Source organism: Filicampus tigris, chromosome 12, assembly GCF_054856515.1.
Source record: "Filicampus tigris isolate MCC_2025a chromosome 12, RoL_Ftig_1.0, whole genome shotgun sequence".
Lineage (NCBI taxonomy): Eukaryota > Metazoa > Chordata > Actinopteri > Syngnathiformes > Syngnathidae > Filicampus > Filicampus tigris.
The window spans coordinates 16,575,525-16,601,678 of record NC_141228.1 but is presented as its reverse complement, the minus strand read 5'-3'; the positions used below and the strand labels follow the sequence as shown (position 1 = coordinate 16,601,678).

At 39.9% G+C, this 26,154-nt stretch overlaps 1 protein-coding gene across 5 annotated transcripts in view; it reads left to right on the top strand.

Annotated features, from left to right (window-relative positions):
• lpp (LIM domain containing preferred translocation partner in lipoma) overlaps nucleotides 1–26,154 on the top strand; it is a 116,172-nt gene that overhangs the window by 17,789 nt on the left and 72,229 nt on the right. For all 5 annotated transcript variants that reach the window (XM_086046237.1, XM_086046233.1, XM_086046235.1 and 2 more), the window contains one exon: nucleotides 23,552–23,739. In XM_086046237.1, the coding sequence (XP_085902363.1) occupies nucleotides 23,556–23,739 (184 nt within the window). In that variant the 5' untranslated portion in view covers nucleotides 23,552–23,555. The remainder of the gene's footprint in view (nucleotides 1–23,551; nucleotides 23,740–26,154) is intronic.

Sequence of the window (26,154 nt, the reverse complement as noted above, 5' to 3'; positions counted from 1 at the left end):
TTCTTTCTCCAATCAATTAGTCGCACCATTAGTCTTATCAGCACATAACAACACTGCAGCCAGTCGGCCACTGAGAGATAGCAACTGATTCGATGAAGGATTAATTAATGTACCTAACACTTCCTTAATATGCACTAATTGCTGTAACCAGTTTTGTTTTCAGTTGGAAGGGTTGCTTTTAGTTGAAAGCGGGGGTGGGCAAAATATTAGCCGCGTGACAAAAATGGTCCGTTCCGTTCTTTAATCTGGACTGCCAAGCATTTACATTATCAAGAGTTCTGCAACACATTGGTGCTGTCACTTCTGAGTTTAATCCATTCTGTGACCCTGCTAACTCAAAACACTCATTTCTAAAATTGTCTTTCCCTATAAAAAAGAATAGAAATGCCTCGCCGAAAAAGCACCAATAACATTTGGAATTTTTTTTTAATGGAAAAAAAACCCCACTCTAGTGTATTGCACGTCATAGAAACACACAGTAACATTTAAATGATTAAATAGAATATAAAGAATTAACGTTTGTGCGTCATGATAATTCAATGGCATTGTGCTGCTCATTCTGTTGTGCGCATCCTGGCCACCAGAGGGCAATACTGTATAATACATGCAGACATAATGTTCGTAGATTTGTCTCAACTAAGCTGCAATATTAGTCATTTTTTCGCAGAGGATAAAGAATATATGCCTGTTAGTAGTTTTATATGCTGCGCCCGAATGTGATACTACTGCTTCTGTTCAAGTATAAGTTTTTTAAAGGTTTATTATTACTGCATATTAATGCTGGTATTTCTAGCCAGTCAATGGCGTTTTGCATAATGTGTTAGCATTATGCTCATGGACTCGTAATGAAACTTGTAATTTAGTATATAAATATTTTTTTATTGTACATAAATATTTTGCAAAAATATTTATGAAATGAAAAAGGTTCATGTACACTGAATTCTCGGTGAATCATCCATCCATCCATTATCCATACCGTTTATCCTCACAAGGGTCACGGGTGTGCTGGAGCCTATCCCAGCTGTCAACGGGCAGTAGGCAGGGGACACCCCAATTGGTTGCCAGCCAATCGCAGGGCACACAGAGACAAACAAACATTTGCGCTCACAATCACACCTAAGGGCAATTTAGAGTGTCCAATCAACCCACCATGCATGTTTTTGGAATGTGCACTGCACTGCACTTTGAGGCGGACGTGCTAACTAGTCGACCACCGTGCCTCCTCTTGGTGAATTATTTGTAATTTGATTGTAATTTAATTATATGCATTGCTATTATTTTTGCCTCGCACTTACCAAACCACCATAGCTTATGGTATGTTGAGGTGGCAATTTCTCCTAAATGTATTCGTAAATAAAATCTAATTAATACTGTCACCATTGGCATACTCAAAGGTGTCATGGAAAATAAACTTATCCTCACAAGGAGCCTGGAGCCTATCCCAGCAGTCTTCGGGCAGTAAGCGGGGGACACCCTGAATTGGTTGCCAACCAATCGCAGGGCACACAGAGACAAACAAACATCCGCACCCACAATCACACCTAGGGGCAATTTAGAGAGTCCAATCAACTTACCATGCATGTTTTTGGAATGTGGGAGGAAACCGGAGTACCCGGAGAAAACCCACATAGGCACGGGGAGAACATGCAAACTCCACACAGGGAGGCCGGAGCCGGGATCGAACCCACGACCTCTGAACTGTGAGGCGGACGTGCTAACCAGTCGATCACTGTGCCGCCGCATTACTGTTGTTGAATATGAAAATGTAGAAAATGTATTTTTTTGAAGAACAGATGGCCTGCTGCTGGTTGAACAGATGCTCCTAGAGTGATTCTTTATTCTTCTAGTAATAACAATCCCGTGCGCTCTGTGTTGGTGTGTGTACTATTACACAGTATGAGAAAAGGATACAAAAGTGATGCAATGCTCTCTTTGTAACATTTGTTTATACATGTTGTGGGTGTAGTACAACATGATGTATATTTTATGTCACATTTTGGAGGGTTTGGTGGCATTTAAGGGGCATGATTTTTTCATTGTCATCCATTATTTACTGCATCTGTTATTTCTCTTAAATGGGCTTCACAAACTTTTCAGCCGTTGATGTGTTGTGATCATCATATTTGCACTGTATTCTGGAAAAAAAAAAAAAAGAAAACGTCTATTGGAAAGCATGGTGTTAAACAGGTTCCATGGTCATATATGAATTGAAATGGGAGTAATTGGCTCTCGGGTTAAAAAAATGTTTTTAAAAATGAACCTTTTCAACATAGCTATGTTAAAAAGATCCTATTGTAAATAATTGAAATAATCTGTAGCAAAATTGATGTTTAAAACATCCAAATGAGTAGGACAAATTACACAAATTAAAAATTAGACCTAATTAGACCTTCCACTTTATAAAAACATTTTTTTCCTATACAAAATCATGGAAATGGTTATCTGGCTCGTATTTTTTTATATTTGTGATAAATTTACACCAATTAGAAAAAGGTGGGATTAATTGAAATATGAGTTTCAAGCATTGTCCAATCCATATAAAATCTCATAAAACACATTATCAGATACCAAGTACTATTAGTTAAGGGATTTTTCAAAATCATCTTTAAAATGCTGCCATTTGTTCAAACATACAAAATTATTATATCTATAGCTATCTATAATAATCTGTATTTTCAATCTACAAAAACACTCGATTTTTCCACCCATTTAGAAACAATTGGTGTGATAAACTTTAATTGACAAAAACATCACATTTTCACGGTTGACGTTGTTGATGTTTGATGTTTGGCTTAGTCCCTGTTAAAGTTTTTTTTTTTAAATTAATATGACAAATCACACACACAAAAAAACAATAGATATTATCTATTAATAGATAAAAGAAAAATAACTTTCCAGCATCATTTTACAACACAAAAGGAACATTTCCATATTTTGTGTTTTTACAAACATATTAAATAAGCAGTTTCATTCCATTGCCTGTAAAAAAAAATATACCTATACAAAATAATGAAAATAATCCATTCATACAAGTGTAAAATTAAGTCCACTGCTGTAAATATGAAATCATAAAAAACACAAACCACACTGCCTTACCTTTAATGACTGACAATAAATATAATTAAAAAAAACTACAAATACTCTACTCTGAAAGATGAAAGGTTTGAATGTGGCACAAAGTGGCTGTGAATGCCCTCATTACAATCCAATCGTGTTTTCCTCATCCCTCCATATCACACGCTTTGATAACCATCTATGTTCCTCCTCAAGAATACCGCTGCACCTCTTTTTGTAAAAAACAGAGAAAAAAATGTGTGCAATTATGTCGTTAGGGCTAAACATAGTCGACTGTCATTGCATTCACCTCGCACCCGCTGACCCAGTCAAGTAAAAAGAAGGAAAAAAAAAAAACACATTACGAAAAGCGCTACACAAGTGGCTGCGAGTTTCATTTGACAGCCAGCGTAATAACGAGCTCTGTTCTGAGTTTTAATGTGTTAAAAATATCCGCAGGAGCATCTCTGCATTCCTGCGGTTGCTCCTTCGAAAAAATGTGTGTGGGGGGGACGTGCCAGCGATGGATGCTTGTCAGTTCGCCTTCTCGCATTCCTGATGCTGAATCGGGGGCCAGATTTCTTCAAGCTGCTGTCCAAACCCCGGGATGAATAGCCAGGCCGGCTGCCAATGTGAATTTCAAGAACTCAGTTTAAGATTTTTAAATGCTTGAGATTGACGGACGTGCTTGTTTGTTGACTTGTGTTGTGAATGTAGTGCTTATGTAATTGTGTGATTGCTGCTTTTTTTGCCGGGTAAACATCTTTTCATAGATGTACTTTAAAGTCCCGCTTCCATTCAAGCTCGTCCTGGCATTCTCTTTGTAATCTTCTCCTACCTGTGAATTTACGCTTATGTTCCTACTGGGCCCTGAAATTTCACCCAAAAAATGTTGTGAAAGATAAGTAGAAAATTGTCACTGTGAAAGCACAAAATTCACAAATCTGTGAAGTTGTACAAAAGTCTGAATTTGAACAAAATTCCTCCAAAGAAGCCTCAAACATTTTACTCTTAGCAAACGTCTGTAACATGCCATGCAGAACATCCTAGTATTTTGCAAGCAGACTTATGCAACTATTACAGAAAGCTTGCAACCTTGCAAAACATCTGCAACTATCACAGAGATTCGGTAAATCTCACGTGACCTGTGCAAATCTCGCAGAATGTCTGAAAATTGCAAAAATTCGGCAAGAAAATATTGTAAAACCGATTTAAACCTCTCAAGACCTCTGAAAATATCATGAAACGTCTGCAAATCCTGCGTGCCCTCTGAAAATATTGCAAAACGTTTGCAAACCTTGCGAGGCTGCTACAAATCCTGCGAAACTTCTGCAAAACGAAACGTCTGAAAATCATACAAAACATCTGCAAATCTCATGAAACATCTGTAAGTCCCAGGAAAACTCTTGACAGTACTGTGAGACCTCTGCAAACATATCCAAAATAACCTCTCCAAATCACGTGAAATCTCTGGAAATCTTGCACGTCATTTGTAAATCCAGCGAGGCGTCTGCAACTTCCGCAAAACCTCTGCCAATCCCGTGAAATCTCGGCACAACCTGACATCTGCAAATACCACAAGACCCTTGCAAATACTTCGCAATGTGTTCAGACCCTGCAACACCTCTACAAATATTACGAAATGTCTACAAATCTTGCGAGACCTTTCCAAATCTCTCAAAATCACTGTAAAACATGACCTCTGCAAATCTCATGAGTTTATCTTTTGTAAATCCTGGGAAAGCTCTACAAATCTTGTGAAACCGCTGCAAGTTTTGCGAAACATCTAGAAATCCAGCAAGACCCTTACAAATCTTCCAAAACATCTGTAAATCCTCTGAGACCTCTGCCATTATTGTGAGAACTCTCCAAATCTCCTGAAACGCGTCAATACCACAAGACAAATCTTACAGAACTTCTGTAAATCCTGCAAAATCTTTGCCGAAACCTCTCCTCATCTTGTGAACTCTCTGTAAATCTCACGCAATGTCTACAAATCCTGTGAGGTTTCTACAAATCTTATGAAATGTCTACAAATTCCACAAGAGGAGCTTGCCCTGACGAAGGCCTACCGAGACTGAAACGCGTAGGCATTTTTTCCAATTGGCCATGTTAAAATAAAGACCTTTAAATTCAGAATAACTTTGAGTGCCTCAGTTTGCAGTTTTTTTTTAATGCCACAAGATCTCTGCCAATATTGCGAAAATTGCATATATGGAGAGATTTGAGCTCAGTGAGTATTTCTAAGAATTAAGGCCCGGTACACACAAAAGGACTTTTCAGATGTGTCTTTTTTCATCTTTGACAGAGCCCACACATAAAGACAGAAAATCAGGTATTTAGCAATTTTGGTCATATTGTGTGTGTTCTGCTCCGGTAATGTCAACACAGACTACCACACACATAAAGATTCTGTCCTCCTCTCCAATCTCGAAACGAAATTTGCTGTGATCTCTCCAAAATGAAGAAGAGCAGAAATTCACGGTTATGCGCCGATATTTCAGAAGAGGTTGGGAGCGTTGAAAAATGGCATTGTTGTTAAAAAAATAACTTTGGAAAATACCTCTTGGCGTCTGGGGAATCCACCTTTTTACGAAAACGACATCGGGTAGGACATTTTGTTTTATTTACCTTCGCTTCCTTGCTGGTCAGTCAGGGCGGTTCTTTGCTTGACTACATTCCGTTCACATCACCGTCCACAAAGTCAAATGACTCTAGAGATGTCGGCTTTCCCCGCACACATGAAGGTTTTTGGTCATAAATATTGAACACGTTTAATATTTTAGATTGTCGGCCTGACTTGTTTTGGACCCTGTTATTGGGACAAAGCCCCTCTTAACACACCCCAGACTTACAGTAAGTACACTCTTGTAGAACAAGCTTTTAATAGATAAACAGGTAGATAGATGGGCCAAACCTCTTGAACTTTACCTGAGCCACCATCACATACAAGGCGGTGGGAAACCGCTGCAAATCTTGCAAAACCTGTAAAAATTCCCAGAGACTTCGGCATATTTTGCACAACTTAAACTCTGTGAGCGCGTAATTGTCACGCAATGACACTTAAGAATGCGAAAATATGATTTTCACTTTGCCTGTGGCTAAGGACGTACCGGGCCCCACATTTAGCCCAGGAATTTGAGATGGAGATATTTTTTTGTTGTTATTGTTCCGTCCGCCATCAAAGAGGCAGTCACAGTGATTTTGACACCTGCCTTATTAAACTTGGTCTAAGCATGTTTACATTGCACTGCAACTGAATCAAAACAAGACCAAGCCTTGTATAAACAAGTGCCGTAGCCTGCATTATTGAACTATTGGTTCTGACACGGACTCAGGCAAGTCACTCGGCCAGCCGTGTGTACACTGCAGCCCCGTGCCGTTCCCGTGGCGAGTGCGTTTGTTGTGGCTTTGACATTATATAGCTCAGGCTTCCCTATGGAATAAGGCAGCTATTATGAATGTCTGTGCCATTAATCCGAGCAACAGAAAAGTTAATCGTCATGTTAACTAGGTCTGAATTTCCACCATGTCTTTTTATTTAAGAAAAAAAAAAGAAAGAAAAAAAGCTTTTGAACTGTGAATTATTATGTCTGGCGTTGGATCTCATTTTCAAGCATCTTAGCTCACGTTATTTTCAACTGAATGTCAAATGATATCAAAGGTTTTGTTTACTAGCGTTGGCATTGAAAAAAAACCCCAAATCTTTTGTCATCAAACCCAGCAAGCCAGACTCGATTGGACTTGAGCGGTTCCACCGGACAGTCAGCCGTGACATCATTTCAGTTTGTCACAGTTGTTAAAAAGTCCACGACATGACGATACGAGGTGGTCCAGAGCGGATGTTACTAATGAACGTGCCACTATTTGCTCGTGACACTTTGCCTCCGGTGTTTTCACATGCACCAGCGTCTGTTTAACAAAGCGTCCTGATTGCTCTGTTGCTGGCACCGTGTGGGATTTGGCGCCTCATTAGCATCACATTTGGCACATTTGGAATGAGTGAGGAAGGCAGTGCTGTGCCGCGCTGTCACAGGGGTAATCATCCTATTGATTTTGTGTTTACTCTTTAGATTTAGTTGGATTATTCAGCATGAGACGAGGGGATAAAAAAAGGTAAATTTGGTTTTGAACTCGTTCCTCTTTAAAAGGGTGAAAAGCCTGGAGAGATCACTGGAATTGAAGGAGTCCGTATTAAATACGTATACATTTTTAAAAATGAAGACAATTTTCAATTTTGGTATTTTAGTAAGAAGCATGAAGTCGATGCACATAATTTGCCTTGGCTGGTCAGACCTGGCCCGTGGGCCTTGAGTTTGCTACTTTTGGTATAACCCATCCATCCATTATCTGAACCGCTTAAAACCTTTAGAATTTGTTGTTGTTGTTGCTTTGTAGTGGTAAACAGAGAATGGGTGACTTTCTTGTATTTGCATGATAGGGAACTTGTTTTGCGAGATTTGCTTGTGTCGCTTTGATACATTGGATAGGAAATTTAAAGCGCGACGGCGTGTTCTTACGCTGAGGATAAGGCCTGTTTTGAGCAGGGAGCGAAGGGCGGGATAAAGCCCGAGCTGAGCCGCGATCATCATTATCATCATCCTCCTCCTCCTCGCTGAGGAAAGTGAGGAGGCGCGTAAAAAGGGGTAAATAAGACACGCTTAAGGCTGGCCGGATGTGATTAAGATAGGCCGCGCTGATTAAGAAGCTGATATAGATACCGCTTGGATAAACAGCCTGAGCCGGGAGTCAATTTAAGTCCAAAGCCGGCCAAAAACAACGAGTTTAATTTTTCAATTAATCTCCTTTGGGGCGGTCAAAATGCTGCGGAGTGAGCAGCGACGAGCCAAACAGCTGGAAGCTCCCAACCCAAGGCCAAAACTCTGACCTCAACCTCCAGATGCTTTCAGGCAAACAAGATTTTTACTAAAGCATTTTGTTTTTCTTCTGTCTCCATAGCCTCTTTCACACAGTCATGCCGCATCAAAACAATAATGTGTTTCCCACAGAACTAAGCGTAACAGGAATGCAACTGTATGCACTTTCATACAGTGAACTGCAAAACTGCTGCATGAGAAAAAAAAAGTATGCCCCATCTTCTGATTAACAGGGAAGCTGATAAAACAATGAGCCAACCCGTGATGACAAACATACAATTGTTTGTGTATTTTTTTTACACGGAGCTTGTGCGTCTTTACTAAGTCGATGGTCTGTTTCTATCACGTATGAAAAAAATTGAGCTACCTACTGAGAATTATTTTTTGCCTACTTTTATGCAAAAACTGTCCGTTTTTACACGGGGATGTGTGGAGCATCTCTCGATAACAAACACAAATGTTTGCTGCATATTTCTAGACAGAACTTGTTTTTGTAAACCATGGTGCTGTTTCCGTCTGCCGCACTTGCTTTGTAGTGACAAATGTGCAATTGTTTTTTTTTTGTCATCACCCTATAACACAACTTGAAGTTCACTGTGATGACAAATGTCTGTGTATTTTTGCTCCGAACCTTTTTTTGACTGTGGCATTGTTTGATCGGTCACACTTGTACAAAAACAACAACACAATTGTCTCAATCATTTAAAAAATAATGTAGAAGACTAAGTTTGGATATTGAGCCACATGTTGCTTCACCTTATCTAATGACAAGTATATTACATGATCATGCGTCAGCCAGCTCTGTTAAAACACAGCAGCGGACGGGGTTGTTTTGTTGCACGTTTGTTTAGCAACGCTGAAACTGTTTGAGGGACGGATTAAACCCGACTAAACCTTGCGTCGGGCCCGCAGCGATCGACATCTCCGAGGGTGCTCGCCTTCTGCGGATAACAAGTTAAAGGAATAAAAAAAAAAAAAAAAAGTCCACATTTTAACATCCGTCATGACAGAAAAGCAGCCAAGGAAGAATCCACAGGCAGCTGGTGGTTCATGCAAAGGTTAGCTCAAGTATTCAGGTGGGTTTAATAGTGATGCAACGTAATCTGTGTTACAATACAGTACACTGATGAAACAAATCTAATAAAATGACTTTTTTTTTTCTCACTCCTTCGTTTGCCCTCCAAAATCAGATGCTTGTGAAGTTCAAGTTAAAAAAAAAAAAAAAAGAACCCCGTGGTGAGCTTAGCCGCATGCTATTGTGTGCAAAAGGCAGGATGAGGAAACCTTGGCGCACTGTGACATGATGGAAGTTTTTTCATGGTGCCTAGAGCTGCTCATTGTTATGTCTCGGCCGTATTCCTCTCCTTTCTCCGAGAAAGGCTGGAGAAAACGGCCACGCGGCTGCCAACTTTCCCGAGAAGAAGTTCAAGTATGCAGTAAGAAGTCGAGACAAGCAGATAAATCAAGCCCGGCCTCTTTCATCGAGCCACATTGAGATAACGTGGATGCAATTGCGAGTGATATTGATGTGCGCTGGCCGCCTATGTGGCGTTTCTACGTATCTTTTGTCTTCTACGGTTCACATTTTCTTTCTCGGCTCATCCAGTTTCTGTTATGGTGCTTGTCGTCCTTCTCAGTTTATCTTTTCCTCAAAGGTTTGCATTTTCTTCTTTGTCATTGTCCTCTATGGTTTGAATCTTCTTTATCCAGTTGTCTTCTTCTACAGTTTTGGTTGTGCTTTTCTCCGTTACGGTGGCACTGCGCCGTGAATGCTTGCGAAGGTTGCAAATGTTGGATTTGTCAACATTTCTGACGAATGTTGGGCAACCTTTTGGTACCTTTTGCCAACTCCTCGAGTACTAGGAGTCAACCCAATGAAAAGGTGTGCAAACCTTCCCCAGCATTCAATTTTCTGCTGCCCATCCTCGAAGATGAATTTTGATATATTTTGAATATAGACATTAATTGAATGAATTCCTGCTGGTTCAGCAGCAACAGAGGGATCTGGAGCATCTTTTGAAACTGACGGATGTTCTTCCTCGGTTAGGACTTCAGCATGACCTCCCCAAAAGCCCGCTGAGGAGTCATTGCCTTCCTCTTGGTGCCTTATTTCCTCTTGCCTGGCATAATGATCAATGTGAAGAATGGGTACCACTGCTGATATCTTACTGAGCGGCGAATGCTTGTAAATGCTTGCGCACAAATTAGAACCATGGTAGTTTCGAGCATTGGCGTGTAAAAAAAAAAAAGAACTTTGGCGACATGTGCTTCGACAGTTTACAAACGCTTCCGACTGTTTTACAAACACTTGCCACTGTTAGCGAATTTGCAAGGAAATTTTGAGCATGTTCACATGGTAAGAAAAACTGTTTGCGACAAATCAAAGTTTGCATCCTTTCATGAATCCTGACGAAACCCAACATTCGCTACGTTCGGAGGCATTTGTCATCGTCTGTGTTTTGTCTTTTTCACAATTTGTCGTCTATGGTTTACGTTTCATTCTTCCTCCACTTCTCTTCTCCAGTTTGCATCTTCTATGGTTTGTGTCATTTTATTCTCTTGCGTCATTTTGTGTTGTGCAAACGACAATATGAGGGAACCTTGGCACACTCTGACATGATGGAAGTTTTTTCACGGGGCCTACAGCTGCTCATTATGTGTATGATGTATTCTTTCTTAAAGGCTGGAGAAGCTCTTGCCTGTTTGCGAAGAACAAGTGCACGTACGTTTAAAATCGTAGTAAGTCAAGAAGAGTGGATGAATCAACCTCACCCCCTTTCATCAGCCGCCATTGCGATAACAGGGACACTGTTGCTATGAGGAAGATAAAGACTCTCTTAAAGTCATCTGTAGACAAAGTGCTATTGAGCGGTGGCTATGCGGCCTTGCCAGGGATGAAGGGATTACATGCCCGAGCCAAAACCCGATACAAGTTTGAATAGACTGCATATCGACATCGGAAACAATAACACTAATACCGAACCTATTGTCATCTCCAAACATTGGATAAATCAACTCTCTAATTGCCAGTGATAATAGTTTCTGTCATTAAGCAAACTGTAGTGGCTTTTTAGCATCATATGGCTGAGAAGAAATCCAAAAATCCACACTAATCCGGCAGTCTTGTACAGTACACTCACCATGGGGATTATACGTTCCCACTTTCCCCATGTTTACCTCCTTAGCTTTGCATTGAGCTGAGCTCCCTTTCAGCAAATGTTGTTGTTGAGCTGTGTGGAAGTTGACGTTACGTGTAGCATCTGGTCAGCGGGCGTAGTTAAAAAAAAAAATAAAAAAAACTTGTTTTCCACTACTTTGGCTTGAAAATGTTTTAACAGTAAATAAACAGTAGAGCTCTCCCCCCGTAAATAAGAAGCAATGAAGGAGATTTTTGTGTAATATTTGCAAATGTTAGGTGTGTAACGGTGGGTCAGTCCCGGTCATAACTTGGTTGCATGGTCATGTTCGGTACAGTTTGGTAAACGGGACCAGATTAGAATGACATATGAGACACTAGAATGACACTATATGAAGAAATGAAACAAGAAAATATGAACTGCTACCTGTTTATTCTCCAATAAATGAAAGTTTAGAAAGTTTGTTTGAAATAAACAAAAAACATACACGATACAATAAAAATTATACAAATCATGTAATAATGGCTTAAAGCCCCTCTAAAGAGAAAATAAATGTCTTCTAAATTAGTGTGCCGAATTTGAATGATGAAGAAAATCATCAATTACATATAATGAGGCTTGAAAACTGTGAAAATAAAGTAGTTGTCTCTACTCTCAAATGCTGTGGGTGTGTTTGCAGAATGAGTGAAACCAACTTTTTTCAACATTTCTCTTCTATGATTCGCATCTTCGTCTTTCTGCTTTTGTTTGCTGTTGCGGAGTAAGATGAAAGGCACTACAGTACTTCTCTTAAATGCAGTAAATATAGTAACACAAACGGTAATAGTAATCGTCTAAAAAAAAAAATCGTGTTTCATTGATAAACAGTTTTATCCCTAGTGCATTTACTTTCCTGAAGCAGTCCACTGTGCTTTGATGCTCAACATTTGAGCGTTCGACTTGTTTAGCTTGAAGCACTCATCGGTTGGTCTTTACATCCCAAAATTCCAATTGGCTGTTTTTTTTTTTTCCCCCAAAATTTTTCGCCGCGAGAGGGATGAAAATTAAATTCAAACGTGTTAATCCGGAAATGACAGCGGTGACAATGACGGGACATTATTCAAACATTGCCAGCGGCTACATGTGTTAAGGCAGTGGGGGGTTTAGGTGACAAACAAGCAAATCAGTGCTTTGGCTTTGGAAGAGGTTTCTGGCAAAGACGAAAAACAGTAAAGCCTATCTCGAAGTGAACAACATTGCCTTGAATTGATTAAATGTCACATCAAACCAGCATTAAATGCTCTCATCTGACATGCGTCGTGTTGTCCTGGAGCTTGTTATTAGCACTACCGCATGGCTTTTATTCTTCTGGCTACCTGGATGGTAACGTCTCTAATTTGGAAAATTCAGCCCCTAAAGCCGGTTAATTTAAGCAACATGACATTTGGTACTCAGGTTTATCATGAGAAGATGCACCAAAAAATCTCGAGAAGCCTTACCTGAAAATACACAAGAAGTTTGTTCAACGTGGCTAGACACATCATTTAGGCTGCAACTAACTATCATTTTCATCAACAATTAATCAGGTTTTTTTTCTTTCCTGATTAATTGATGAATTGGATTAAATAAAGCATTTATTAATTTACATCCCCCAAATTGACAGTACAGACAATGCACGAACATAAATTGATTGTGATTCACTCTGGTCCGTCACATGTCAGAAAATAGGCAACGATGTTGATCATTGTTTTCCAAAGTAAAAGCAACTGTTTGCAAATGTCTTATTTTAATTAGACACAAACATAATCAGTCTGCCTTCAATGAGGATTACAGAAATCTGAGATTTACTGTGAAGAGGCTGTCAGGGGATTTGGACAATATTAAGTTAGACAAGTTTGCTAAATGGTTAATCGATTGTCAAAATGTTTGTTGATTCATTTGATAATTTATTAGTTGTTGCACCTCTACTCATCTCATCGTAAAAAAAAGGAATCTGTAAGGACGCCCTGATTTTGAAAATCCAGCCCCCGGAACAGGTCTAATTTAGCAACAGGACATTTTATTGATGTCTATCATGAATGGACCCACAATAAATGTCTCAAGAAGCAATGCTGGAAAAGACAAAAAGGTCAGCCTTTTCAATTGAAATGGTCGTTTTCAGGCCACTTTGACCATTTCCTTTACAGTGATTTCTTTTTTTTTTTTTAATAGTTTTTTTTTTTGATCATTACCAAAATCGAACCACTTAAACTAGACAGATGTAAAAAGCTAAATTACACATTTTTGTTTTTGTCACTGACTGTTATAGAAGCATGGTGGAGTAATTTGATGACTCCATAAAAAAAAATAAAAAATACTAACCGGAACAGACTGTGGTCGAAGTTCAGTTTAACCCCGAGTAAAACTTTCTAAAAAGTCTTGCTCTGAAGCCAAATAGAACAAGTTGCAGGTTATGAATTTGTGTCACAAGAGGTGCGGCCTTCATTTCCAGCCTTTCATGCTTTTCCGCACCTGAATGTTTGGCATGCTAATCAGGCGACTCATATTGATTTGAAGATGCCTGGGTTTGTTTGTTGTCGGCGTGGCGTTCCTGCCTTTAAAAGAAGAGCGCAATCCTCGGCGGAGGCTCGCGGGTTTGCGACGTGATATATTTACAGCTGTCACTCAGCGACCTCCCGAGACGCGAGCGAGATCGACTCCCGAGACGCGGCGCACTTATCAAGGAGCGAGCCGAGCAAGCCCGTCCCGTTTTTCTTTTTGATTCCTCCCCCGCCGACGCCGGCTGTCAGTCAGCGTTAAAGTCACGTTCGGTGTATTTACAGGAACAAGTTTTGCTCCGCACCGTCATTAGGGAGCAAAGGCCAACTTGAACTCGCATCAACAACACCGTGAGCGTTTTGTCAACAAGTTTTAGCGGTATCGACCATTTATTCCGGCAGAAAATAATTGAATGAATCAAGAAAAACAATAATGTGATTAATGGTAAGAATTATAATATAATCCATTAGGTTTGTTATTTAAAGACGTTTGAACACAACTTTATTGTACATATGAGAAAACTAAAATAACTGCATACAATCACTGTTTTAGAAAACCTGGACTTGTTGATGTTGATTGTAGGTCTTCTTGAGGTATTTTGCTTTGTGTATCTGGGTTTTGTTTATTTCCTTAATTTTAATTGTAATCGTTATCGACTAGTGTGGCTAGCGCCGTACCATAGTGTTAGCGTAATCAAGTAGGTTTTTTTTTTTTTTTTAGCTGCCTTAATTAGCCATTGAACATTATTTCAGGACAATGTATTGATGTTGTCGGAAGCAACAGTTGATGACAATAAACGACTCCCCAAACACAGTCTGGAAAACGGCCTGCTGCGACACACTGCTGGACACAACCTCAAAATATAAGTGTACCTAGGCAATGATGTCCGTATATTATTAGGTAACTAAGGTTTATTTTGAAGTTGGCCTTCTTACCGCGTTGCTGGCGTGTTACTGTCATGTATAGTATGAACAACTATTGCTGCGATTAGCTTGACTTCTTCCTGACAGTGTACAGGTAAATAAGCGGGTACTCGAGGACCCGTTTTAGCCCCAATTGTAATAGAAAATATCAGCTTGTAGTAATGTAGGAAATACTAAATATTCAATATGTAAGAAAATTAAATATACACAGTGACATAAATATACACAGTATCTAATTAAATCCTATATGTATTTCAATGGAGAAATGGGGCTGTTGTCACATATTGGCACAAAAAAATCATTGTAAAATCTGGCCCCCCAAAGAAGTGTGTGTGAGTGTGTGTATGCATGTGTGTAGGGGTGTGCGTGCACGTGTGTCTTATGTCTTTGTACTATTCACAGTTGGCAATCAGATTCGGAATGCTTATCGGTTACAATAGCTACCGGGGGACAAATGTGTATTTGTGTTTATGGTTTGATTAACCTTCTCGTTATCCTTTGTGTAATTAGCCTCATTATATGGCGGGCTTTAGCAGGATAAACCTTATCACATCCCGTGCTCCCTCTCTCTGCTGAGAGATCGTTGTGTTCAAAAAAAAAAAAAGGGGGGGGGGGCAAAAAAGTGCTGCTGGAATCATGTACCTTCCCAAACTCACATAGACATCCTGCAAAAGTCCTGCATTAGAACTGTAACTGAAAACGCAGCCTTTATCCGCCTGTAAAGCCAGCATCTGGTATTAAAGTGGAAGTCAACATAAAAATGTCCTTGACAGTAATGTGCCTCCACTAGTCTAAACACGGCATTCGGATTAATATTGCGTTTGTGAAATATGCGTTCAGTAGCAGAATACACCCGTTTTTAGCTATCTCAGGGGGCAGCAATTTTGTCACTTTCTGTTGACTGAAAATTACATCACAGTTTCTCAGCTAACGACCAATCACGACTCACCTGTTTTCTGAAGCTGAGCCATGTTTGGTTGTCGCCTGAGCCGTGAGCACCTGTGATGTCATTTTCAGTCGACAGAAAGTGGCAAAATGGCCACCCCCTGATATGGACAATAACTGGTGGTTTTTTACTGCTTAGCTCATATTCCACAAAAGTAATATTAATCAGAATGCAGTGTTTGGACTAGTGGGACTGTATAGAACATATTCTTTAACAAAATATATGTTTGGGTTGACTTCCCTTTAAACACCTGTTGGTCAACAACAAGTGACTTTGCCTTACAGACAAAACCCAATTCACGGCAGGATATTACCATAACATTGAGTGCTTACTTTTTACTTTTATAGTAAAGTACGTTTCAGAAGTTGTACCTTGAAACAGTTCAGTCAGTACTTTGACCAGAATCTAATTTACGAGAAGTTAAGAGAATCAGTACCTTTGCTGCCTTAACTTAGAGGAGACATAATGGTGGACAGACACAAACAATTAGCATTAGCGTGTAGCTTCAACCCTTAGCAAGTGTTTGAGTGTGGTTACAAGTGAAAAAAGTAAAGTGGTAGCTAAAGTTTTGTTTTTTTTTGCAGTTACTTTGGACACTGTAAAAAGGTGACGCTAGCTGGCGGCGTTTCTCGTCTGCGTTGTCGAGGCCGCTTTGTGTCAGCCGTCCGCTAATTCGGCTCACACGTGGGTGACTGCGTGCAGGTGTCGCAGGTGAAGCATGTCACAAGTCGCCAGGCAGATTTGTCGTCACAGCTTCTCCCCCCTGAGGAGGTGTTGGAAAGTTAAAGGAGCTCCATTCAAGTAGACACCCGTAGCCTCAAGTATCATCAATATGCTTTAAACAAAAAAAGTGTATAGCATTCAAAGCAATGCATACAAAAAGATCAAACTTTATTGAGACCTCACGAGGAAGATTTATGTAAAGAAGTACAATGGAAGTATCGGAAAAAAGTGCTCATATCACAAACAAATGTAGAGTATTTAGAGCATTTTTTAAATCATTTATGTCAGACAGTATGTAATTTTGCAATGTAGCGTTTTCAGTAGCTATGTTTCAGAACACAGTGTTTGACTTCGCTGGTGGTCTGACACTGTTGTTGCCTCCTCTCTATTAAACTTTTAACACCCAAAAGACATCCCGAACAGCTCTCCATGCTTTTAATAAAGCACCACGTCAGGCAGCCTTGGAAGGCCCTCCTCAAAATCTTCGTGAGCCACAAGGACCACTTGAACTCTTTGCTCCTCGCGGTTTTTCTAAAAAGTCTTCGGGTGGTACAGTGGCCAGAAATGCGGAAAAATGCCAAGTTTTGCGATGCTGTTTGTATAGTGCCGTATTAACCCAATCAGCCATTCAGGCATATTCAAGGAGGCCGTCGCTGCCACTACTGCCATAGGCTCGCTTGCTAGGATGGGAGCGTTGAATTTTTTAGAGCTTCCGCTCGCCTGGCTGAGTCGACCCGCGCTTGTTGCGTCACCCAGCGTAAGTGCTAATCCCGGTCACCACCAACAACCCCCCCCGCCCCGCAAGCCTGTTGAGGCGGTACGACGATAGTGTCTGTTTTAAGTGATGTTTGGATTGGTGCCTAGCCGAGCGAGCTAACTCCACTCCCAGGACAGAAACACGTTTTTTTGGGGTGGCGGGGGGTGGGTGTCATCAAGATGACAGCAGCCCGTCTAGGCGGAATTTTAGCAACATCCCGTGAAAGGAGTTTGGCTGGCAGTTTCACGTCTGTTTCTTGAAGACTTGCTAGAAAGCACGTCATTCCCAAAAGAAAAATGTTTGACAGTGTACCAGAGTGTCTATGTTTGATGGCTTCCATGGCGGCCATGAAAAATTAATGCAGCGGAGAAACACCTGCAGTGAGTTCCTCAATGACAAGCGGGAGAAAAAATAGTGCAGTCGGCGGTTAAAACATGGCGGGGAGGCGAACTTGAGTGAAAGTGTGGCCTTTTTGTTAGTTCCCACCAGGAAGTCGTTAATTGCTTAAGTGAGTCAATTGAATGGAGTTGTCTGCAACAAAAATGAATAGATTGATTGGTGGTTAATGGTGTCTGGGAGCAAAATGGAGTGCCGGATAAAAGAAAAAAAGTATCTTTGCCACATTGACATGGTCGGTAGCATTAGTCTGGATTAACAATGAGACATGTTGATGACTTGATGTAAAAGTTAAAATTAGTGCTGTCAAGCGATTAAAATATTGAATCATAGTTAATCGCATTTTTTATAGTTAACTCAGTTAATCGCAGATTTTATTGTAAAATTGATTCTAAAATTAAAATTGATTTTTCTGTCCCATTATTTTCTTGAATTTTAATACCCTTGACATGTATAAGAGGATTGATTTTCTCCTGCAAATCTTTTATTAAAGGGAAGTCAACCCAAACATATTTTTTTCAAGAATATGCTTTATGCAGGCCCACTAGTTGAAACAAGGCATTCTGATAATTATTGCGTTTGTGGAAAAAGAGTTAATCCTCCTGTTTTTAGCCATCACTGGGGCGTCCATTTTGTCATGTCTGTCGACTGAAAATGACATCGTTGCTCAGAGCTCAGGTAACAACCAATCACAGCTCACCTGTTTTCTTAAACTGAGCTTGGTCGTTATTTGAGCCCTCGGGGCATCTGTGATCTCATTTTCAGTCGACAGAAGTGATAAAATGGCCGACCCCCCTCGAGTATCTTATAAGGGTATTTTGTTTATTAAAATTCTGTTGTGGGTATATTTTAATGTAAATTGTGTCAGATAAATGAATGAGAAACAGTTGATGCAACGCTGAGATTGTCCCGTGCGGCTCTCGACCGCGCTCCATGGTTCCTGCTGCTTTGGAGCAAACGGCATATTATTTTGTATTTATTATTTTTCTAAAATGCTGCAATATTGCTTTGTGAGTATATATTTATATTGTGCTTAAGTAGTCATTCCTTTTCGATTTGGTTTGGTACGGTGCCGAAGAAGAAACGGGAGAGAGAGGTGAATTAGAGCGGGGCTGTTCACGTCTGAATACGAAGACGGAACAAAACACTGTCCTGCCGTGTCCCTTCTCTTTAGCAAGGAAGACGCCAGAAGAAATACATAGTCAAACCTATATTGTAACCCGCCATACCACGGCCTCCGAAGATAAGAAAGAACAACTTTTAAGCGTTACATTACCAACGCGTACGTCGCGACTATCACCGCGTGGCAGGGGAACTCAGCCGTGCATGTGTCAGCTGAGCAATTCATCGCCTCCTCTACTCAAAAGCTTTTTTAAAAATATACATGTATAGATCATGGTGACCAGCAGCCTTTATCAATGCAGCCGCTGGTTGCTATGGAAACCTTAATCACGCGATCCAAAAAATTGATGGCGTCACAAGGGGGTTGGATTAACGCCGAGAATAACACCCTAAATTGACAGCCCTAGTTAAAATGCATCACAAATTGTTTACTGGACTTGTTCTATCGTCTCAGTGTCACCAGTAACTGGTTTTAGAAACGCGGTCAGCAGCATTCGTCTTCAGTAATTGTGTCATGCTGACTACTTGATGTAGAAATCAACATCACTACAATGATTGGCTACGTTTCCATGGACAAAATTTCTTCAATCAGATCAGAATTCAGATTAAAATAATGATCGGATGCACTGTTTTCATGGACAATATAAATATTGACCCAATTAGGACATGCATGTCCATGCATCACACTTTCGGTCAGAACAAATTATTTTGACAGATTGACCAATTATACTGGAAATAGTAGGAGAAGCAGAAAAAAACGCAGCGACTTCCGTATCAACAAAACATAGCTCTTAATTTTACTTTTAACGTTAGCATTATTTCACACAGTTTTCCTGTTTGCGCTGTTTTGTTGAGTTAACACTTCCTAATGGAGCTGCAAATGTACCAGTTCAGTCTTGTGCCTGCCATGTCTTTTGCTTACTCTGCTTCTACTAGCTTCTGGGAATAACAAAATCGTGTATACTGATGTCACAGACTTGCACGGTAAAGATGGTTTGTTCCGAAATTTCGGAATAATTGTTTTAATGCGCGCCGATCGGATTATCGATCAACATGAACCACCCCTCTCGTTTGGAATAAAATCTTCATCGGAATGGGCTTGATCCGGTCAGAATATTCCAAATGGGTTGTGTGCATGAAGCACTTTTATTCCGATCAGGTTTTTAATCCGAATAAAAGTGTCCATTTAAAATTAACTATTGTTTTCATATGCTTGATTGATCGAGTATCTGACTCTTTGGAAACACGGTCAGCAGCGTTAGTCGTAAGACCAAGAGCGCGTCATGCTGACTACATCATGTACAGAAGACATGATCTTGTTCTATTATTTCAGTGTCGCTAGTGACTCGTGCAAACTTGGTCAGTCGTGTTAGTTGTCAGTAATGTTGACTTGATGTAATAATCAACGACACTCCAAAAATGGTTTCTTGTGCTTCTTGTTATTTAAGTGTTGCCAGTGGCTCATTTTGGAAACATGGTCAGCAACGTTAGTCGTGTGTGATATTTTGGACTTGCAGTAGAAGAAATACACTACAAATAATTTTTCCGGTGCTTGTTTTATCACCCTGTGTTACTAGTGACAACATGGTCAGCAGCGTTAGTCGTGACTCCTGACTAATGTTTACAATTTGATGTAGAAGTCTACTACACTGCAAATACTTTATCCTATGCTTATCACCTCGTTGTCCTAAGTGTCAACATGTACGTAGTTGTGAGTTGTAGCGCATAGCCAACAAGCCTCCATGCCATCCACACGCTCACGCGCTCAATCTTTTAATGTAATCTTCCTCGGACATGCCTCCATTAGTGCGGCTCCAGATAAAGCAACTTTTAATGAGTCTGACCTCTAAAAGTGGAACGCTATGTATCCTCGTGCTAACTAACTGGAATCATGGGTTAGGAAAATGTTCTGTCAAAGTAGGAGAATGTTTAATACAGCATTGTGTTGTGTGATTACTCAGAAAAACAACCGTGAAATTTTCATTAACCGTCACCAGTAAGGCACGTACGTATCTGGCAAACTTTATACCCTCTGTCATCAGCTCGGCACATGGTAAAAACCTGACATTCGCGACGTATCCTCCTGTGACGCAGATTGACACTGATATCCCAAATATTTAGTCCTTGATAGTTGAAAATAGGGTCAGTGATATAGCCTTAAAAAAACCTATATATATATATTCATATATATATCTCCTCTTTGCCATCACTTGTAAATTAATGTACACTTTCATGCCTTTTTGTGTGTATTTTATAATTTTTTTTTGTTATTGTTTTTTTTTTGTTAGTGGGACAGAGTGGTATCTTAAGTCCCATTTGCTGTTCTATGGCCATCACGTCATTTGTTAGCTTTCTGGCACCGACACGTTTGGATCGCTGGCGTGCCCAATGCGCATGTTAGCACCCGGGAAGCACAAAACGACGACACGCTGCGATTGTAAACGTCGCGATCAAAGCGTGGTGGCGTGTATTGTATGCGGCGCGTTGAATGTGTCGCACGTCTCAGATCATTTTCCTTTTCCTGCGCTCGCATTTGTTTTGTGAAAGGACAGGTGGGTGTGAGACATCCCGCGTTAAGATATCAAACGTGAGGAGCCGGGTTTTCAGCTGATATTAAAAGATGATTGTGCGTGGGCCCCAGCCAAAAGAATGTAAACCCCACGAATCAGTCACAGCCGGGATAAGAAAACCGCACAACCAACAAACAAGAAGGAAACGGAAGGAGGAAGAGGAGGACGGCAGAAATGTTGGCATATAAATACTTGAAATAGTTAGTGATTCGTGGTTAAAAAGACTTCTTGTTATAGAGACTTCTTTTATTTCTTTGCAGTTTTGCGATGACAAATATCAACAGTCAACATACTGTTTACCTTTTTGTCGAACAAAGCATCGTCATCATCATCATCATCATAGTGAGTCACAATGCTAACATTGGCACCATTTGGAACCTTAAATTGGGGGTGCTTACATAAATGTAAAGTCAACATAAAAAGTCTACACACCCCTGTTCAAATGCTCAGTTATATGAAGGTAAATTATTTCGAAACCTTTTTTGACTGAAAATGACATCACAACTGCTCACAACGACCAAACACGGCTCAGATTCAGAAAACAGGTCAGCCGTGTCAGTCGACAGAAGACAAAATGGCCGCCCCCAGAGATGGCTAAAAACGAGTGCATTTTTCTGCTTTTAATCAGAATGCGGTGTTTCAACTAGTGGGCCTGCTGGGAACATATTCTTGAAAAAAATAGGTTTAGGTGACTTCCGCTCTAAATACATTTCAGTTGTTTTGCTAACTTTACGTTGCATTAGTTATATAGTTACTGAGCTACAGTTACTTATTTAGAGTTACATAGTTACCATCTTGGGATAAGACTGTGTTCAAAATTAACCAAACCCATTCAAGGTAATGTTAAATGGGATTCAGCAGTTCCGATCAGATGTTCCGGTAGGCTTTTCTTCTTCGCTTACTGAAATTGCTTGAGTTACATAGTTAAATTAACTTTGTTACAGTTACTTAGTTACAGTTACAAAGACTCATTTGCTTAGTTATATATTTACAGTTGCTGTTAAGTATTTACGTTTGCTTGTTCGCATTAGCGTAGCAACAGTATCTTAGCAATAGTAGTGTAATCGTAAAAAAAAAAAAAAAAACTAATTCCGTCGTAGTAGAGTAACAAAAGCAAAAAATAATTCTACACTCATGTTTGCTCACGCTGTCCTAGCTGGTCTCCCTGGGCTTTTTCCAACAATTCTCCATTTAAAAAAAATGTTTGTCATAATAAATACAGCAAGCTATACTGTATTGTTGTCCTTAGTCTTTATTGTTTGTTAGCCTTATCTTAGCAACAGTATCTTAGCCAACAGTATTTTAATGAAAATCTGGATTTTTTTGAGAAGTGCGTCAAAATACAAACTAACACCAGTGGTTACAGCAGCATTGCAGCATTTTTCAATGTTTTTATTTAATTATTTTTTACTGTTGTTGTTGTTGTGTTCAGTGCGCTTTTGTCTCTCATTTGATTTTTGGGCTTTGTAGCTCAAGAAAAAGAGCAACAAAAGGTTTGGCACTTCAAAGTCATTTTGATAGTTTTCTTGTTCCAGCCTTTTGGACACATTAAAAGGTGTCAAGATCACAGGATCACTTCTCGCTTCTGCTTGTCTTCTCCACTGATTCAATAGTTAAAATGTTCACTCAGGTCTCATGCTTTCCTAATTACTGGGAGTGGGGGATGTGGGGGATATACATGTTGTTGGAAAAACTCAAAATATTCTTATGTTGGCATATAGGATATTTACTTTTACAGTCATTCACTTAATATTATTTTGTTCTCAAAATATATAACTTTATTGTTGTAGCATTACAATTTTATTATTGTGAATTTTTTTTTCTTAAATACACAGTTTTTGCAAAATAAGGGTGTTTTTTATTTAAAATGTATAACTTTATTATTGTAAACATACAGATTTATTTAACTAAGTGACTTGCTTGAAAATATATATTTCTCTATTTCTACTATACAGATATATATTTAACTATTTCTCAGTCATACAACTTTATTCTTTGTTTATGACGTATGACATTTTCCTTGAAGAGCTACGTCGTTATTCTCGCAAGATTAGGATTTGTCCTCAAAATATGAATATTTTTTTCAAAAGATACAACTTCATTCTCATAAGACCATGACTTTTTCAAGAAAGATTTTTATTTCATAATGACTTTATTCTGAAAAACATTCAACTTTTACTCTCCAAAAATGTTTGACTTTTTCCTCAGACTTTTTTTCATCAATATAGGAAGGCTTAAATATCCAACTGTATATTTAAAAAAAATATCCAACTTTTTTTCTCAAGAACATACAGCAACAGAAACCTGGCACCAGTGGTAAAAACGTGGTAATGCGCTCCCGGCCAAAATGGGTTAGACATATAACTTGGTTCTTGTAAGATTTTCACTTTAGTCTGGAAAATATACCAAAATTTCCCAAAGTGAAACTGTCGACTACTGCATTGGCTTTATGGGCTAGCCACAGAGTGGACGAGTCACTGTTTTGCTTGTCCCATAGTGGTTGATTTTCTTTTTCTGTCTGCTCACCAGAACCATGTGGAACGCAGGCAACAGTGGCGACGGTGGTCAGGTGGCTGTTAGGATGGAGACCACGCCGTCGCCGGGCAGCGCCAGCATCTCCGTGTCGCAGCAGCAGGCTCCCAAAAAGTTTGCCCCTGTGGTGGCGCCCAAGCCCAAGTTCAACCCGTACAAGCATGCCACTGACCCGGATCCTGCAGGTAAACGCAAACAAACATGAACATGAAGACAAGTATTACCAGTCGAGATGAATTTTGGTGAAAATGTGTAAATCTTAGCAGGACACACAAAAAAGCATCAAGGACCTATGCTCAAAATTGAACAAGTTGTTGGTGTCGCTGTCACTGTCGAAATGTCGTATAATGGTGCTGGCAATGACTCGGGGGGGCAAAACATTTTGAGTCAACCATCTTTTCTGTGATCGACTTGGTCAAATTTGTCGACTTTTTTTCCCAGCCATTTTTTTGACCATTTTGGCTCACATAAAGCAGACACTTTGGGGCCAATTTGAGTGCTCGAAAGTGAGAAAGAATTAGCCCTACATTTTTGTTCTGGCAATCACAAGATTTAATACATGGAAAAGTCTATTGGGCCGCTGTCTGAAATCGAACAAGAAATCAACAATTTTGTTTTGTTGCACCCATTTTGGGGAGTATTCCAGGGCTTGTAAATTAGGGGGGGAAATTTGCCCCTGACACTTGTTTGCTGATGGTCAAAAATTTTGGTTGACATGTATGTCATGGGTGCGGCATGGTGGCTGACTGGTTAGCACGTTCGCCTTACAGTGCGGCGGTCGTGGGTTCAAATCCGGCCCCGGCCTTCCTGTGTGGGGTTTCCATGTTTTCCCTGTGCCTGCGTGGGGTTTCTTTTAATTTATTCATTTAGCACTCCACCTAATCTACTTGGATAACACATGAGGCCCTTCACCTGCTATCCCATTTATGTTCATGCAGATGAGAAAATCATGCAGTTTCACAATCTCTTTAGACCGGCCAATGTGAAAAACGGGGCTTAGTACAATATTAGTCCCGGTGACACAGGCGGATCCATAAAGAACACTCCGGATGGCGATTAAGAGCGCTCGTTGCTTAAAGCAGCCTATTAGGATTCCTTGTTGAGCGAGCAGCCTCTTGAAGCTAATTGCTCAATAAAGCGAGTGGAAGCGTTGCGATTAAGGAGCTCTTCCCGCTGCTTCTTCTCTCAATTAGCGTTCGCAGCTTCAAAGCCCTCTGACGTCAAAATGGACGCCGCCGCATGCACGGCACAGACGGGAAAAAGTCACAGACGCATGACGTCTTGTTCCATCCAGTATGTCTCATTGATGAGTGACAGCGAAAAATGCAAATGTCACCCAAAAAAATCTGTTATGATTTTCATATTCACTTAAGAGTATTGTTGCGCATTGTTTACTACCATGTTTTCTTCAATTTCTTGTTTATTTTAAGCTCTGGTGCCACTAAAAGTGTATTAAGTGACTAACTGACACAAAAGAAAATGTGGAATGCCTAAAAGCAACGTTTTTGGCACTACAATGCCAAAGCAATATATGTAAGAAATTATGAAGTGATTTTGCTCATTCTCAAGAAAACCTTTTTATATTGAGCTCTCTCGTTTGCAAGCAAGAGGATGTGCCTTAAATTGCACTTTGAGGTCTTTCTCATTAAAATTCAATCTATCCCAATGACATTTATGTCATTTCACAGAGAGTCTGTGAAAGTCTGGTACTGAATGACTTAACGGTCCATGTATAAAACAAGGAGGTATCCTGCTTTATGTTGCATATTTGACATTTTGAGTTGAATGTTTATTTCTTTAATGGGCAAAGGTAAATGTAAATAAAGACAAAGTTGTATTTTTTTTTTTTTTTTGCTGATCCAAAAAAAACCCCAATCCTTTTGATGACCCAAATCCGTAAACTGATCCGAACAGTGACTTTTTTGATCAATTGCACCACTGCTACTTACATATTTATATGATATACTGTATATATTTTAAATATCAAAGCCTGTCGTAGCAATCCTCTATGGGCAGACAACATACTCTGAACGAGTGCTCAAAACCCGTTTTATTACTCTTTTGTAGTATCTTCAGTATTTCCATATAAAAGTGTCTTTATGCTGCGTATGGAAGAGCAGCTGATCTGCATGGCATCAATCTATAGCGACAAGTTAAACCCTCAAATCTGTTGTAAGTCATCTTGAGTCGTCGTCTGGCTCTCGCATCCTTTCCCGCTGGGAATCGACACGAGTTCTTCGCAAAAAGATTTGGAGGCGGCGGACCCCGCTAATGGCCTCAGTGAAGACCCTCCCCCCCATCCCATTGGAAGCAGCAAGGCGAGACAAAGGCGACTGCGAGACGCGGTGCCAAATTGACTTGTCTCTTAATTTCTATGCTAATCCTCATTTTTACATCAGACGATTGATAAAAAAATAAATAAATAGGAGGGATTAATGCGCTCATAAAGACGTCTTATCTTTTTGACAAGCGTCTGCAGCCGCTTACACGTGCTGTCACTTTTCATGTTAGTTTAATGTGCTAACATTGATCTGATAGATACATTGATCGACCCTAAAAATGTTGTATTTCCTCATAGTAATGTTGATTTACTCAGATGT